The 17,184-nt window shown below is 43.5% G+C and overlaps 1 protein-coding gene across 1 annotated transcript in view; it reads left to right on the forward strand.

Annotated features, from left to right (window-relative positions):
* The first annotated feature begins 1,166 nt into the window (after positions 1 to 1,166).
* DCDC2 (doublecortin domain containing 2) overlaps positions 1,167 to 17,184 on the forward strand; it is a 130,388-nt gene continuing 114,370 nt past the window's right edge. Inside the window, exons 1-2 of the mRNA XM_077809096.1 lie at positions 1,167 to 1,459; positions 9,754 to 9,805. Of these exons, the coding sequence (XP_077665222.1) occupies positions 1,167 to 1,459; positions 9,754 to 9,805 (345 nt within the window). The remainder of the gene's footprint in view (positions 1,460 to 9,753; positions 9,806 to 17,184) is intronic.

Consider the following 17,184-nt stretch of genomic DNA (forward strand, 5'->3'; position numbering starts at 1 on the left):
CGTGCAGCAGTGCCATGCACCAGGTGGCTCAGAGCTGAGTGCTAGGTGAAGAGAGAGACACACACATACACCGAGAGAGAGAGAGAGAGAGAGAGAGAGAGAGAGAGAGAGAGAGTGTGTCCTGGACCTCCCCAGGCCAGGTGCTGCTCCCTGCTCCATTCCTCACCTCCTGCCACTCCTGACTTGAATTACCTTTGTCCCCTGTCTGCACTCGGGTTTCTGCTTTTCTTCCCTCTGCCAGGCTTTTGGTGTTTGAATGATGCACCTGCTGTTGATCACATGGGGGGGCCTAAGGGGACCATTCATCCTGCACTCCTAGGAGGTGCTGACTGTTTCCATATAATTATGTTGATACAGAGGTGGGCAAATGAAACCCACCAAATAACTTATTCAATGAGTTTTCTGAAATTTTTCGAAAACATTTCCACCCTCCCCGTTGCATAGGGTCAGGTGAATAATTCTGAAATAGGTACAAATTTCATGCCATTTTTTCCAAATAAAATATTTGTGACTCAGCCCCCTCTCCCTCCTTTTCTCATTACTCGCCCCGCTCTGATTTGGTTGGTGTGTTTAGGCTTAATCTGTCTGGTTTGTTGCAGTCTGGCAGCCGTCCTCACTTGGCTGGGTTTCTTTCTTTTTTTTCTTTTGAGGTGGGAAGGGGAGGGAAGAAGAAGTAGGATAAAGTTTCCTGAGCAACAGAGTAAAACCACTTATGAAAGAAGAGAGCTGCAAGTGCAAAGTGAGGCTGTAAAGATCCCGGCAGGACTACTATGAATTCCTTACTATGCTCAGTCACTTTTTCTCCTCCTTTAGATCTGTATATATATTTTTTTGGGAATGGCTTAGTGTAATCTGTATTAGCCACCCCAGGCTCCAGGCACAGCAAGAATCGGTTGCCTAGCAGAGGTTGCTCTTTAAGGGCTGAACAGAATTGTACTGGAAACCTTAGGGAGGCTCTCATCCCTCCCTGGTTGCTTTAGAGAGGGATTCGCCTATTGGAGGTGGTCCTTGGTGCAGGTATTGTGTGCATGTGTGTACACAGTTCATGCATCACAGGTATTTGACAGTGTGTGTGAGAGAGGAACATTCTTGTTGAATAAACAGGTGCAGACAGTGCCCGGAGGGCAGCACTGACTGTCTGGCCACAGCAGAGAGAGGAGGTGAACATGAGTAGCCCCACCGCGAAGCCGACCTGCCTGTCACAGCCGATGGTGAAGAGTGTGCTGGTATATCGCAACGGTGACCCATTCTTCCCGGGGCACCGGGTAGTCGTCCATGAGAAGAAGGTGTCCAACTTCGAGGTCTTCCTGAAAGAGGTGACAGGTGGGGTGAAGGCGCCTTTTGGGGCTGTGCGTAGCATCTACACCCCCCGGGGCGGACATCGCGTCCGTCAGCTGGAGGAGCTCCAGAGCGGAGAGCACTACGTGGCTGGTGGCAGGGAGGCCTTCAAGAAACTCAAGTGAGTGGTGAATGAAAAAAATAATTACAAAATGTAATAAAACATTCGCATTGAACCTTTATTATTTGTATTGTGGCAGCACCGTGGAGCCCCAGTTATGGACTAGGCTACTACTGTGCCAGGCATTGTACAAATACAGAACAGAAAGACTGTCCCTGCCCCAAAGAGTTTAAAATCTAAGTAAATTTGACAGAGGAAATTTAATGCAGCTTTGTGTAGTGGGGAGAGGGTTCCCTCTTTAAGGCTTAACATAGAATTAGCATTCTAGTATCTCTGCTTGGCACTTTACAAAAATAAAAGAAACAGTCCGTAACAACAAGAGATACACCATCCTTGCAGCATAATGTATTATTTTCACTGCATGGTAACTGCCTGCATTTGGGAGGAACATTTGGTGCTCAGTAATATTTGGGGAAGCCGCACTGGAAGAATACAGTGCAGAAGTGTGTATGATAAAGTTGGATGAGCCTTGCAGATTAGACCTTCCAAACAATTTTGTTTCTTGATTGGTTTTTTAAATGTTTAAAATATTCTGTTCATTCCAGGTAGGTACATGGCTCTCTATATAACCATAGTAGCTGAGTATCTCCTGTTATTTAAAAGATGACAGTGTTTTTGCTCTCTCCTTGCCCTACCCTGCCCTGCCACCAAAAAGCATGCTTAGCGTTGTTGTTTTTTTGTTAACGAATGGTTGTGAGAATGTTGTGGGAAAGCCTTGGCGAAGTGGTGGGCTTAGGGTTAGTGCTTGTTCTATTTCTTCTGACAGTGAGTTCCGTACTCTTGGGCCTTTTAACAGAGGCTACACATAACTGTTGATAGTTGGGGAGCCCCCCACAATTTAAAGGTTCTGTGTGAACCCTGTCAGAAGAGATGACATGGGGGGTGAGGGTGGGGGCGCAAGCCGCATGGCCTTACAGTCACTCACTGCGCCGCCTTCAGTGTATCCCTCCCCCACCTTCAGCAGGTAGCTCAGGCTGTCTGGAGTGGGCTGAGCCCCTGTGGCCTGTCTGTGCCCCTCAGCTCCTGCAGCTAGAGGCATGTGCAGGAAGCCAATCTACCAGGCTGCTGCTGCTGTCTGTGTGGAAGGGCAGGTCATGGCAGGAGTCACCTCCAGCCCAGGATGGCATCACTGGGCACTGGCAGGGAAGGGAAGGAGCCAGGCTGCACTGGACACCCCCCACCGCTCTCTCCCTGGGCTGGGGTTTGGTGTCACCTCCTCCTCCTCCCCTCTGCCAGATCCCAACCACCCCTGCAGGTTCCTGAGGGCCCCACAATACACAATGCCTCCTTCACTCCCTCCTGCCTGCGCTGCAGCCAGGGTGCAGGAAGCGGCTGGCTTATATCGGTAGCCAGCAGCAGTCTGGAGGTGTTAGCTGCCTTTGGTGCTGAGCGAGTGGGAAGGGACAGGAACTGCTGCCAGTTGCAGTGGGGAGGAGCAGGGAAGGGATGAGTTCTGCAAAGACATGGGCCGGGGCAGCTCCTGGGCAAGTAGGGTGACCGGATAGCAAGTGTGAAATATTGGAATGGGGGTAATAGGAGCCTACATAAGATATCCCCTTGAGTATCAGAACTGTCGCTATAAAATTGGAGCACCTGGTCACCTTATGGGCACGGCAAAGGGAATGAGGGAAGCAGCCCTCACTAGATGGTTCTGACATTCTGGTGTGAATCCTAGCAGAAATCTGTGGGGGTGGGGGAGCACGTGAACAACCGGGACCGAGAAAGGAATTGTGCTTTCAATAATTGCAGAATTATATATTTAAGGTTAAGTGGCTATTTCCCATCTTTAGAACTTGAACTTCAAACCCCCAAACCCTGTTTAGACCCCATAACTTACTCCTGACGGAATTCTGCACCAAAACAAATAAAATTTCTGCACACAATATTTTAAAATTTGGCAAATTTTATTTGTCAATAAACAAATGTGAAGGCTCCAGCATGGCAGTGGGGAGCACAGGCCACTAGCTGAACGGAGATGGGAGATCGCCCTGCAGCCCTCCACCTCTGGACATTGACTCGGTGGTGAGGCTGCACCTGACCCTGACACAGTGCTGGAGCCAGGCCTGCCCCAGAAATACCCCAGGGCCCTGTCCCTCCATGCAAGGCACAGCAGGTATGGGCAGCCAGCAGAATCCAAGTGTGGAGGAGCTTAGTGTGGGGAGATCCAGGTGTGGGGGGAGAGGGTTCTGGGTGGACAATCTGAGTGCAAGGCAGCTCAGTGGGGAGGATCTGGATGCACAGGGGTGTGTTGGGGGGTTCTGGGTGTGGGGGGAATGGAGCTCTGCAGGGGAAGTCAAGGTGCTGGGGGAATGGGGCTTGGTAGGGTGGAGGTCTAGGTGGTTTGCCAGGGTGGTCCAGGTGCAGGGGTGTGTGGGGCTCATTGAAGTTTGGGTTTGAGCGTAAGGGGCTCAGTGAGGGTAGCCTGGGTGGAGGGGTGGATGTCTGGATGAGGGGTGGGGGTTTGGTGGTGGGAAGGGGTCTGAGTGCAGGGAGGGCTCCAGATGCAGGGGGTAAGGCTCAGCAAGCGGAGGTTCAGGTGTGGGGGACTCAGTGGGGTGGTTCTGGGTGTGGAGGGGGGTGAGGCTCGGGACTGGGGTTTGGGTATGGGAGGGGGGGTCTGAATGGGGGTTGGGCAGAGGGAGGGGCAGCTCCCTGTACAGAGACTCCCTCCTCCCACAGCTGAGGAGCGATGGGGCCAGAAAGCTGGGCATATGTGCAGTGCTTCTTGCAGCTGGGGGAGGTTTCCAAGGGTGGATCTGACCTGGACCAGGTCACTTCTTGCAGGAGAAGAGGCAGTCCTGTCCTCCACCCCCAGCCCAGCTGGGACTAGAGCTGAGCCTGACACAGGGTAGGAGCCACTGGTCTGGGCATCCCCTGTGGTGATCTACCTCTCTGACGGCTCCTCTGAGTGCGCAAAACAACACGCCCATGCTGCTGGGGAGGGGAGCATGACCACTTTTGCAGCTTCCTTTTGCTTCCCCGTTGGAAGTAATTTTTCTGTGGGGAAGCAAAGAAATCTGTGGGAGACATGAATTCTGCGCACACGCAGTAATGCAGAATTCCCGCATTAGTATGCCATCTTCATGTCTGTCTCTTCTGACAATATACATTCTTTTTTAAAATGGTGCAATAGATATAGATTGGGATTTTCAAAAGCACTCAGCATTGGCCTAATCTTGCTCCTGGTGACGTCAATGGGAATTTTACCACTATCTTCATTGAAAGCAGGATTAGGCCATTGCTGAGCACTTCTGAAAAATCCCACTCTACTGTAAAGCCACTGTCCAAGAAGAGGAAAAGTTGCCAATTATATAAAATTGCTTTTCTAAACATACCAGACCTGATCCTCTACTGCCTTCCAGCTTGTGTAGTCATTTTCAACTGTGCTAAATGAATGTATGCTGTGTGTGTACGTATGTATAGAGCTTGATCTTATGGCTTGTCCACACAGAGACTAATAGTGAGTGGCAAGCTGGGGTGTAAAGCCATAGCGCTGTAGCCTACTGCACACTAATTAGATGCATGTGTGACGTTGCATTCTATATGATTTTATGAAAATATCCTAATGAGTGTGAATATAATGTAACTGGAATATGCTTCGTGCAAAAGATCTCTTGTATGAAGCGGGTATGTGCGGTAAGGTATCATTACAAAGCTTATAATCTATGGAGTGTGGTCATCCTATTTGTATGTATGTATCATTCTTGTATCTGAAACTAGAAATATGAAGTATAACTCTGAGGGCCTATTGTAATTATGCAAAATGTGGGCCATTAATGGTGGTTTGGAATCTTGATGGCTCCCATCAACCAGGACAATTGACTGTGGATGGCTCTGTTTGCTTGCAGGCCTTCCTGTGAGTCAGGCTGGGAGGAATGAAGGGTTGGGGGGACTCACAGGACATGTGACCATGTCACCTGGTACTGAAATCCATCTTTAACCTGGTGCTTTTCCATTTAGAAGGAGGAGTGGGAACCCAGAGAGGGACAAAGGATTCCCGCCCTGTGCAACAGATATATAAGGGGGTGGAGTAGAACAAAGGGGGCTGCAGTCATGAGAAATCCCCTAGCTACCACCTGAGCTGGAACAAGGGCTGTACTAGGGGAAAGAATTGTGTCCAGACTAGGAAGGCATCAGGCAGTGATAGAAGCTTATAGAAACATCTCTGAGGGTGAGATTTTGTTGGTATTCAGTTTTCTTACTGTATTAGGCTTAGACTTGCGTGTTTTATTTTATTTTGCTTGGTAATTCACTTTGTTCTGTCTGTTGTTACTTGGAACCACTTAAATCCTACTTTTTGTATTTAATAAAATCACTTTTTGCTTATTAATTAACCCAGAGTATGTATTAATACCTGGGGGAGGGGGGGCAAACAGCTATGCATATCTCACTATCAGTGTTATGGGGGTGAACAATTTATGAGTTTATCCTGTATAAGCTTTATACCGGGTAAAATGGATTTATTTGGGGTTTGGACCCCATTGGGAGCTGGGTGTTGGAGACAGGAACACTTCTCAAGTTGTTTTCAGTTAAGCCTGCAGTTTGTGGGACGTAGTTCAGACCTGGGTCTGTGTTTGTAGCAGGCTAGCGTGTCTGGCTCGAACCAGGCAGGGCACTGAAGTCCCAAGCTGCCAGGGAAAACGGGCTTAGAAGTAGTCTCAGCACATCAGGTGGCAAGTCCCAAGGGGGTGTCTGTGACCCGACCCATCACAGTGTGCACCCACTAAAAGTTCTGTAGTGCGGTAGCAGGAGTTACACAGCAACTTAGTGCATGGCTGATGAGTGCGCTATGGATTCTGTGCACTACCTTGCCATGTGGACAAGCCTTTAGTGCTTTGGCGATTTGTTCTCGGCCTTTGACACTTTTTCTTGTGAGGTATCTATTCCTTCTGACAGCTTTGTCCTTTTTAGCCTTGTAAGTTTTAGGTTGCCACCCCACTCAGTAAGCCCTGGCATCTTTATACCTGGAGAAGCCTCAGTAGTTTATTTTGAGGCTTGGGCACTTTACTTTGGAACCTGACCCTTATCTTGCAGAATCTCTGCATTTTCATCTCTGGTGTTTCAGTGCTTTGCCTTGGTGTTGGATGTGTTGCCTTGAAGCCTTGTTGTATCTTGATACTCCAGCACTCTGAATACTTCAGTTCAATCCTCTAGAGCCTTAGTGCTTTGGCACCATTATTTCCAGTGCCAATGGGAGATGTGTATCAAACTCTGCTCATCTACCAATACATTTGTGACTGCTTTCAAGAAAATCTGTTGGGGAGACCCTGTACTGAACTCAGCTCACTTGCAGATGCACGTGGAACTCCCAGCAGAAAATGCCACTGGGCAGACCCTGCACTGAGTGCTGATTGCCTGCTGATACGTGTGTGGCTTCCAACTGAAAGTGCTAACGGGGAAAACCCTGTATTGAGCACTGACCAGCTGCCAATGAATCTGATGCTCCTGGCAAAGACAGCTTAAAGGAGACACTTGAACTCCAGCCATCTGCCAGTTCATCTTTAACTTCTGCAGGAAGTGCCAAAATGAAGCACTGTGTTGAGATACAACTACCCACTGCAGCATCCTGGGCTCCAGCACATGCACCATTGCAAGTTCCTGCACAGAGTTCCAGCCAAAATCTCTGTGCATTCTCAGCTCCTGGTGCCTGGCACACATGGGAGACCTATATTTTTCTTAGTTTTTCAGTGTATAACTATGAGGGCAGAGTTAAGTTAGTTTGGGTGCTTTGTTCAAGGGGTCCAACCCCAAGTTCCTAAGCATGAGGGTTTGTTTTTTTTAACTCTAATTTTCTTGAAAGGCAATATGCAGTCAAACAACCAATGTGTACTTCAGTCCAAACATCACCTTATCAAAGTTTTTTTGGGTGGGAATATAGGTTTTAATTTGGGCTGTCAATAATGGCAGCTAACGTATGTGATTAACTCAAAAAAATTAATCGCAATTAAAAAAATAATCATGATTAATCTCACTTTTAACGATAGAATACCAATTGAAATTTAGTAAGTATTTTTGGATGTTTTTCTACATTTTCAATATTGATTTCAATTACAACACAGAATACAAAGTGCACAGTGCTCACTTTATATTATTAGTTTTGATTACAAATATGTGCACTGTAAAAATGATAAACAAAAGAAATAGTATTTTTCGATTCACCTCATACAAGTACTGAAGTGCAATCTCTTTATCGTGAAAGCGTAACTTACAAATGCAGATTTTTTTTGGTTACATAACTGCACTCAAAAACAAAACAGTGTAAAACTTGAGCCTACAAGTTCACTCAGTCCCACTTCTTATTCTGCCAGCCGCTAAGACAAACAAGTTTGTTTACGTTGACTGGAGATAATGCTGCTTGCTTCTTATTTACAGTGTCACCTGGAAGTGAGAACAGGCATTCACATGGCAGTTTTGTAGCCGATGTTGCAAGGTATTTACTTGCCAGATATGCTAAACATTCGTATGCCCCTTCCATGATTCGGCCACCATTCCAGAGGACATGCTTCCATGCTGATGATGCTCGCTAAAAAAATAATGCATCAATTAAATTTGTGACTGTACTCCTTGGGGGGAGAATTGTATGTCTCCTGCTCTGTTTTACTCACATTCTGCCATATATTTCATGTTATAGCAGTCTCGGGTGATGACCCAGCACATGTTCGTTTTAAGAACACTTTCACAGCAGATTTGACAAAATGCAAAGAAGGTACCTATGTGAGATTTCTAAAAATAGCTACAGCACTCGACCCAAGGTTTAAGAATCTGAAGTTCCGTCCAAAATCTGAGAGGGATGAGGTGTGGAGCATTCTTTTAGAAGTCTTAAAAGAGCAACACTCTGATGCGGACTCTACAGAACCCAAACCACCAAAAAAAAACCAACCAAAAAATCAACCTTCTGCTGGTGGCATCTGACTCAGATGATGAAAATGAACATGCATCAGTCCGCACTGCTTTGGATCATTATCAGGCAGAACCCATCATCAGCATGGACGCATGTCCTCTGGAATGGTGGTTGAAGCATGAAGGGACATATGAATCTTTAGTGCATGTGGGATGTAAATATCTTGCAATGCCAGCTACAACAGTGCCATGCGAATGCCTATTCTCACTTTCAGGTGAGATTGTAAACAAGAACCGGGCAGCATTATCTCCTGCAAATTGTAACCAATCTTGTTTTGACTGAGTGATTGGCTGGCCAAGAAGTAGGACTGAGTGGACTTGTAGGCTCTAAAGTTTTACATTGTTTTATTTTTGAATGCAGCTTTTTTGTACATAATTCTACATTTGTAAGTTCAACTTTCATGATAAAGAGATTGCATTACAGTACTTGTATGCGGTGAATTGAAAGATATATTTTTTGTTTTTTACAGTGCAAATATTTGTAATCAAAAATATATATAAAGAGAGCACTCTACAGTTTGTATTCTGTATTGTAATTGAAATTAATATATTTGAAAATATAATAAACATCCAAAAATATTTAAAATAAATGGTATTCTATTGTTGAACAGCGCAATTAATCGCTATTAATTTTTTTAATCACTTGACAGCCCTAGTTTTAATGTACTGTAGACTGTGTGAATGGAGGCATGTTGTTCTTACAAGTGAAAAGCTGTGAAGGGAAGCTGGTTCTGTCACATGAATGCATGAGCCAATAGATAAAATTTTCCACAGTGCCTAACCATTGAAAGTCAAAGGGGCTTACACTCCTAAGTGATTTAAGTGCTTTTGAAAATGGGATTTTGGTTCCTAAGTAACTTAAGTGATTTTGAAAATGATTAGTTAAAGGGGAATGGAGGAAGGTTTCAGATTTATCATACAGCTACTACTAGAGGCTGATCAGAAAGATGGAGTGCTTGAGCAGGGGCCAGAGTTAGCACCATGACAGGAATCCTAGCACAACACCTATACATCTAATCTATTTGCTGATCCTCATCACAATAGTATCTTAGCCTCTTCCTAAGACCTGGATTAGTGAGGGGCTGTGCTTTTTACCAGGGCTGGGCCCCCGACTCTAGCTGGTGACTCCTCCTCTGTCTTTTGTATCGGTCTCTGACTTGTAGGCATCTGGTAAAGTTTTTTATTAGAAACCTGAATTAAGGGCACTTTATGCTTCTCAGTGCTGCAAGTAGTCAGTTTGTTTCAGTATAACACTTTGGTTATAATTATATAAGTGAAAACTCCCTACGTCTTATTTTACTCATGCTAATTTAATTAAATATAAGAAAAAATATTTTTTGTTGAGATTAAATGCTGCTATAAGTAACCTATACTATTCTTTTCTCTTCCCCCAGCTATTTGGACATAGGAGATGCAAAGAAAAAGCCTGCAGAAGTCAATAATGAGGTAATGAGACTCAACTATTTAAAAAAAATCCAACATTAATACTAGTGTCATCTCTCCATTTCTTATTGAAAATTTTGGTTTGTGTTTTGGTATCTCATGTTCAGAAATGATCAAAACCAAGTTCTTCAACGTTATGAAGATGCTACTGAGGTTACCGTTAGCCCCATCCACACTTTCCACATTTTAATTCTTGACTGTGATGAACTGGTTGTCTTCCTTTCAGCTCTGACAGCTGGCAGGTCTAGCAATAAAGTGCAAACATTTTATTGCTATCATCATTAGATCTGATTAGAAAATGAAGCTCTTTGCTGTGGAAAATTTTGATGAAAATGAAAAAAGTTTTTGTTGAAAAAAAATCAAAGTTTTCCATGTTCTGGCTGACAAATTTTAGAATACTTGAAATATTATGTGAAAGCAAACAGTTTATTTTAAAAAATGTAATGTAGTCAAAAATCCAACTATCTATCCAAAGATAGCTTGATGGAAAATTTTCAGCCAGCCCCAACCATAGCCTCCAAGCTCATCTGTACCTTTTGAACAGTGACAATATAGTATCAAGTGGGGCAGGATATTCAGTCTTTACCACTTCCAGTATTGTGCAGAACCTAGTGTGTTCTGCAATGGTATGCTCCTGTGGGATGAAAGTCCATGGCATTCGGATATAAAAAAAATAGTTATTTCCATACCTCAGCGATGTTTCTTTTTAACACCTCCTGGCTGATGAAGAGCATCAATCCCAAGAACTATCCTTCCAGAAGTATAAAGCCCTCTTTGCAGTGCAAATAGGGGTTTAATGTATGTAACCTGGGGTAACAGACACTTAATAATGGGAGATCCTCAAAGTTGAGCAGGATTTGCACCCGATAGACATTTGGTGTGATGCTGTGATATTTTTTCATTATCCAAAGAATGTAAAATGTGACACATTCTGTTTGCTAAAAAACTATTTTAAATGTTGTATGTGAAAAATATGTGAGTCTTTTACCTATTATTACTACAAGTAACATCTAGGAGTACTATGCATGGAATATTGTTTCAGTTTACTTACATTGCACATTGAGCAGTCATTTATAGGAAAGTATTTTCACTATCTCCCTGTATAGTCAGTTAGTTCGTTTTCCCTGTTATTTGTTTAGTCTTAATGTAACGGAGTGGCACCCACCTCTTATGAGCCCCCTTTCTGGTTGGATGTGTCTGCAGTCTTTAAACAGTCCTGGCCCATATCACCAGGGAGGCAATGGTTTCACCCTCTTGGTCTCTTCAGGCCCCAGCTCTCCAGCTGGGCCTCTTAACTGTTCAGTTCCTCTTCTGGAGGTTTATTGCTGTCCGATTGTAGGCCACTTTCCCAGTGTCCTATGTGGGGGGGGGGACCTGGGCCCACCCACTACTCCAGGTCCTGGCCTGGGACCCTAAGAATAGCAGCCACATGCTGCCATGTCCCTTTAATGAAACTACTTCAGTTCCCTGGACCACTTCCCTGCAGCCCCAGTCTTCACCAATGTGTCACCCTTTCCATAGGGCTGAAGTCTTGAATTAAGTTCCAGCAGCCTGCCAGGAGCTCCTTCTTGCTCCCCTGGTCACTGCCAGCACTGAGCTGTCCATGGTGCTGCAGTTCCCTTTAGCCAGCCAGGAGCCCCAGCTGAACTTCTCTGGCTCTAGCAAGGAACTGACTCTGGGCTGTACTGCAGCTCCTTTTATACTAGCCTGCAACCCTCTGATTGGCTAGGCCTTCACAGTCTCTCTAGGCCACTCAGAGGACTTAGCTCTACAGCTCCTTTCCTGGGGTGGGTGTGGCAGGACCCTGAGGGTCCCTGGGCTTAGTCCACCCCGTCACAGCAAAAGGAAGAGAGAAGCATTTTTTAAGATAAAAAAAAAATTAAATTAAATACTGACTTGACCTATGCCGAGGGCTTATATTGTGTCCCTGAGGTGCACATATAACTCTCAGTAACTTTGCACAAGAAAGAAGTTGCCGCAGTGCAAACATGGACTGTGCAAGCTTTCCCACACCATTTGTCAATGAAGTCTGTTCCTGACCTGCAATATCTTTATTATTCCAGTGCAGGGTCTCTTCTGAGCAAAGTTTGTGAATCTGGCTGAAATTAGGTGACTTGTTTGTGGTTTGTTAAGGTGGACAAATGGAAACTAAAGTGAAGCCATCATACTGATTCTCAGTTGCGATCCAAGTCAGAATGTAAAATTCTTCTTAAAGGGTAAAAGGTTTGTGCATTTACGCACTGGTGCACTTGTCTTAACGTCCATCTCGCACACACAACACAATGGTGCAGAGTAATGTGAGCTGAAATGATTGTTTTTCAAATCAGTTAAGCATCTATATGAAGCCATATTTATATTGGGGCACTGCAAGGAGCAAAGAAGAATGCTCCCACATCTTAAGGGTGAGCTTTGCATTGCTGAATCAGAGAAAGTAATTTGAAATTTTCTCTGTAAATACATTTTCACTGTGATGTACGACTCCTGTTAATTATTGAAAGCATTGCATGCCCAATTCCCATTGTACATCACTGAAAAGGTGCCTAAAGGTGCCCTTCTTAGGCTATGTATACACTACAGCTTAAGTCAGTATAACTTGCTCACAGGTGTGAATAAGCCACCCCCCTGAGTGACATAAGTTATACCGTCCTAAGCGCTGGTGTGGACAGTGCTATATCAGTAGTAGAGCTTCTCCTGCCGACTCAGCTACCAGCCGCTTGTGGGGGCTGGAGTAATTAAATTGATGAGAGAGCAGCACTACAGTGGTGCAGCTGCAAGCGTTGTAGTGTAGCCATAGCCAGTGAGTAGTTGGCCCTTGGCCATGGAATACACTACTACTGGATAGTGGGATGATTACAAGTTTCTCTACTCTTAATGCTGGTGCAAGTTACACCCCCTTGAAGCAGGGCTTTTCCCAGTAGTGGAGTAGTTAACAGCCTTTGAAGACTGGAACCAGGTGAGTAGGAAGCTCAAAAAAAGGAGGAGCATTGGGTTCATTTTAGGGCATATTCTGGTGTGATGTAATACTTACTCCTGTATCTGGGGTGAAATCCTGACTTCATTGAAGTCAATGGCAAAACTCCCACTGACTTCAGTGGGGCCAGGATTTGACATCTAGTGCCTATAAGCAAAGGTGCTGTGTGCATTAGAGATGAAGATAGATATAGATACTGGTGAAGCAGCACTATATCCTCACTGATATAATTATTCTTTACATTCTGTTACAGGTTTGAGAGGAAAGGCCTTTACTGATTCATCTTGGAGTTTGTTTCATTTCCTTGTTATGTTAAAATGCCTATACCCAGTAGTCACATGTCTCTGATATAAGCCTTAGAGGTCAGTGTGGGACTGTAGGGCTCTCCAAAAAATGAGAATTCTGCTTTGCAAAAAACAAACAAACAAAACTAAAGGTTTTGGAATTTGGTTTCATTCTCTTCGTCTCTCTTTAGTTTTGACCAGAAATTCCATCATGGACCCGAGAAACCTTCCAGACAAAAAGTTTTGTTTTCCCGACCAGCTCTAATAGGCTGTCCATATCTCAATTTGCATTTTACTTGCACTTTGAATTGTGTTTGTAATATTCAGATTATTTAATGCGGGCATAGCTGGCTGTATAATTCTGTGTAATTAATGTATTTGAGTATAGGAGTCTAAAAATAAAATGAGACCAAATCATCTGTAAATGTTCATCCAGGGATAGGAAGAGCAGCTACATGGCACCAGCTGTTTTTAATGCATTAACATTTCATTTCAGAAAATCTCCTTTCAAAGGGTTACTGCCAAGAACTTTCATCTCTAGATTTATTTATGTAAAATAGCTTTTTGATTAAACAAGTCCTGTTTTACTTTTTGCTAATACACCACTTCATTGTTATGAAATTAAAAATAAACCATACATTTTGGGAGGAGATAGGGGACCTAAAACCAATATTTTGTTTTTATTCTCCCTGTTTTCCATGCATTTTTATTCCTAGCACTATGTGGGAATTTTTGATGCTGTTCCACAAAGATGCTTTGGTATGATAAGGCATTAATTTAAATAGAATTTCATAAATAAAACCTTCCTAGTTTGTTTCATTTTAAAAAATCAATATTTGCATAAGGGAAAGGGACAAAATTGGTAAGGAAAGATATTTATGGCTCATCTCCTGCAAATGCACTGATCAGAGCCTACCTTTTCAGTTTTCTGAGAGCTTAAGAAAAAAGAAGAGGAAGCTATTTTATATTGTGTTTAATTAATTAATTAATTTTATTCCACTAGAGCACCCTCCAGATCAGGGCTTCCTAGTCCTAGATGTTGACGAAGGAGCTTACTGGTGGCTTCACAAACAGCTCCTGGCTACCATCAGGGTAAGGGAAGCTTTTTTTCTAAAGACAACGGACACTGCCTTGCCTCTTCTTGTTGTGCTGAGGAGGGTGAGAAACGTCTGCCCTCCCCATCAGTTCCACCTCTTCCAAAGCCTTCTTAGAAAGAAGATGGAACTGCTCAGGGCACCCTCATCCCTCAACACAAAAGCAATGCAAGAGCGGCCATACTGGGTCTGACCAGTGGTCCATGTAGCCAGTATCCTGCCTGCTACAGTGGGCAGTACCAAAGCTTCAGGGGAAGCGTACAGAACAGGGCAGCTGGAGAGCTCCAAGCCTGTCTTCTCTTCCTGGCTTCTGGCAGTCAACGGTTTAGGGTAGCTCCTGAGCATTGGGTTGCATCCCAGACCATCTTGGCTAATAGCCAAGGATGTATCCTCCATGAATTTATTTAATTCTTTTTTGAACCCAGTTTTACTTTTGGCCATCACAGCATTCCATGGTAATGAGTCTCACAGGTTAATGCACTTCCTCTTGTTTACTTTGTATTAAACCTGCTGCCTATTAATTTCATTGAGTGATCCTAGGTTTTAGTATTGTGGGAAACGAAAAATAACACTTTTCTATTCATTTTTTCCACACCAGTCATGATTTTATAGACCTCTATGATATCTCCCCCCGCCTGCAGTTGTCCCTTTTCTAAACTGAACAGCCCTAATCTTTTTAGTCTCTCCTCATATGGAAGCTGATCTATATTTTGGATCATCTTTGTTGTCTTCATCCTAACCTTTTCCAGTTCCACTATATCCTTTTTGATATGGGGCGACTAGAAGTGGACACAGTATTCAAAGTGTGGGTGCACCCTGGATTTATATAGTGGAATTATGATATTTTCTGTCTTATTTTCTATCCCTTTCCTAATAGTTCCTAACATTCTGTTAGCCTTTTTGATCTCTGCTGTGTATTGAGTGGAAGTTTTGAGAGAACTATCCAAGGTGACGCGTAGATCTCTTTCTTGAGTGGTCACAGCTAATTTAGAATACATCATTATATATGTGTAGTTAGGATTATTTTTTCTAATGTTCATTACTTTGCACTTATCAGTGTTGAATTTCACCTGCCATTTTGTTGCCCAGTCACCCACTTTTGTGAGACCCCTGTGTAACTCTTTGCAGTCAGCCTTGAGCCATGTCTACGCTACCACTTATGTCAGCAAAACTTGTTGCTCATGGGTGTGAAAAAACACCCCCCTGAGTGACGTAAATTACGCCAGCATAAGTAGTAGTGTGCCCAGCGCTATGTCAGCAGGAGCATGCTCATTGGGGGTGGCTAATGGGGCTTTCTCTTTAGAACTAAAGTCAGTTTTTTAAAATAGACCAGAAACATGACATGTTGTATCCTTGCAGTGACAAGGCTACCTCTAGAACTGGTCGAAATTTTCCAATTTTCCAATTGATGAACTTTGTTGATGAAAATTTGGTGAAAACGATGGGGTAAAAAGGTTTTTATGTGTGTCAGGATTCCTATTCATGCACTCTCCTTCTCCTCCCCCACCATTTTCTCATTTATCCCGATAGATAAATAACAGGACATCTGCCATATCCCAGCATTGTGGTAGCTCCTCTGGGCTTAAGGTTGAAGCTAGCTTCCTGTCAAAAATCAAGTTTTCAAAATCCCTTAATTTCCCTAGCAACAAGGCAGACCCTCAGAATAGTCACTTGGAGGTTTTCCTGGGAAGTTGGGGGGGGGGGGGGAAGTGTGAAGAACAGTTTTATGGCATCAGATTCTCAACTATGCACAGTATTAGCTAGACTCAGTAGTGGAGGTGAAGGAGAATGCAAAGGAGCCAGCTGCGGCTCCCTCATCCTGGGGGAAATCGTATGCCAGCCTCAGGGCTGCTGTAAATTACAGTGGCAGGCCCCTTATGGGCTTTTATTCCAACACAGACAAAGTATACCTTCATTCCTGTTAGTGCAGTACTGATGGGGAAAATACTGTAGTGTAAAAACATTTTACCCTGACTCAAGCTACAACCTTGATGCAATATATTTCCCACCTCTCTTTCTGTCCTCCAGTTCTTTTGGCAGCAGAATTCATTTTGAAGGAATACGTTCCTTTTGTAGTTAAAATGATCTACAATACAGGTGTATCTCAAATGAAGTGTTTAACTGTCTAATCTGGAGGGAAGGTGGGTCAACATAGTTACCAAATGATTATTATGAATAAAGCCTAATTGTTTGTAATGAACAAACAAGGCAATAATCAAGTGATCCATTCCCATCCCTGTCATCCCATCTCAGCTTCTGATAGAGGCTTAGGGACACCCAGAGCATGGGGTTGCATCCCTAATCACCTTGGCTAATAGCCACTGATGGACCTAAACTCCGTGAACATATCTAATTCTTTTTTTAACCCAGTTATACTTTTGGCCTTCATAACATCCTTAGGCAATTAATTCCACAGGTTGACTGTGTGTTATGCGAAGAAGTGTTTCCTTATGTTTGTTTTAAACCTGCTGCCTATTAATTTCATTGGGTGACCCCTAGTTCTTTTTTTATGTGAAGGGATAAATAACACTTCCCAATTCACTTTCTTCACACCATTTATGCTTTTATAAACTTCTATCATTTCCCCCTTAGTCATCTCTTTTCTTAGCTAAACGGTCCCCGTAGTTTTAATCTCTCCTCGTATGGAAGCTGTTCCATACCCCTAATCATTTTTATTGCCTTTCTTTGTACCTTTTTAAATTATGATATATCATTTTTGAGATGAGGTGACAAGAACTGCATGCAGTATTTGCAACTCCCATATATGACAGTTTCTTTTAAGCTTTATTTGATTCTGAAAAATATACTCAATTGAAAAAGAAAAGATATTTTATGGAGGACAGAGATTTGAACATACTGAACTAAACGTCATGTTACTGTGAAAACAGAGAGTCACAAGCCCTTATTTGAATGAGAGTATGTACTATAATAATAAAGAACCAGTTTGCCATTACTGAGAAGTGCAAATTAAGATGATAAGTGTTCATATGGAATGACATCTATTCTCCAGAGTTTCTAGGTGGTCCTGTATTA

This window comes from Eretmochelys imbricata, chromosome 2 (assembly GCF_965152235.1).
Source record: "Eretmochelys imbricata isolate rEreImb1 chromosome 2, rEreImb1.hap1, whole genome shotgun sequence".
In the NCBI taxonomy this organism is placed as follows: Eukaryota; Metazoa; Chordata; order Testudines; family Cheloniidae; genus Eretmochelys; species Eretmochelys imbricata.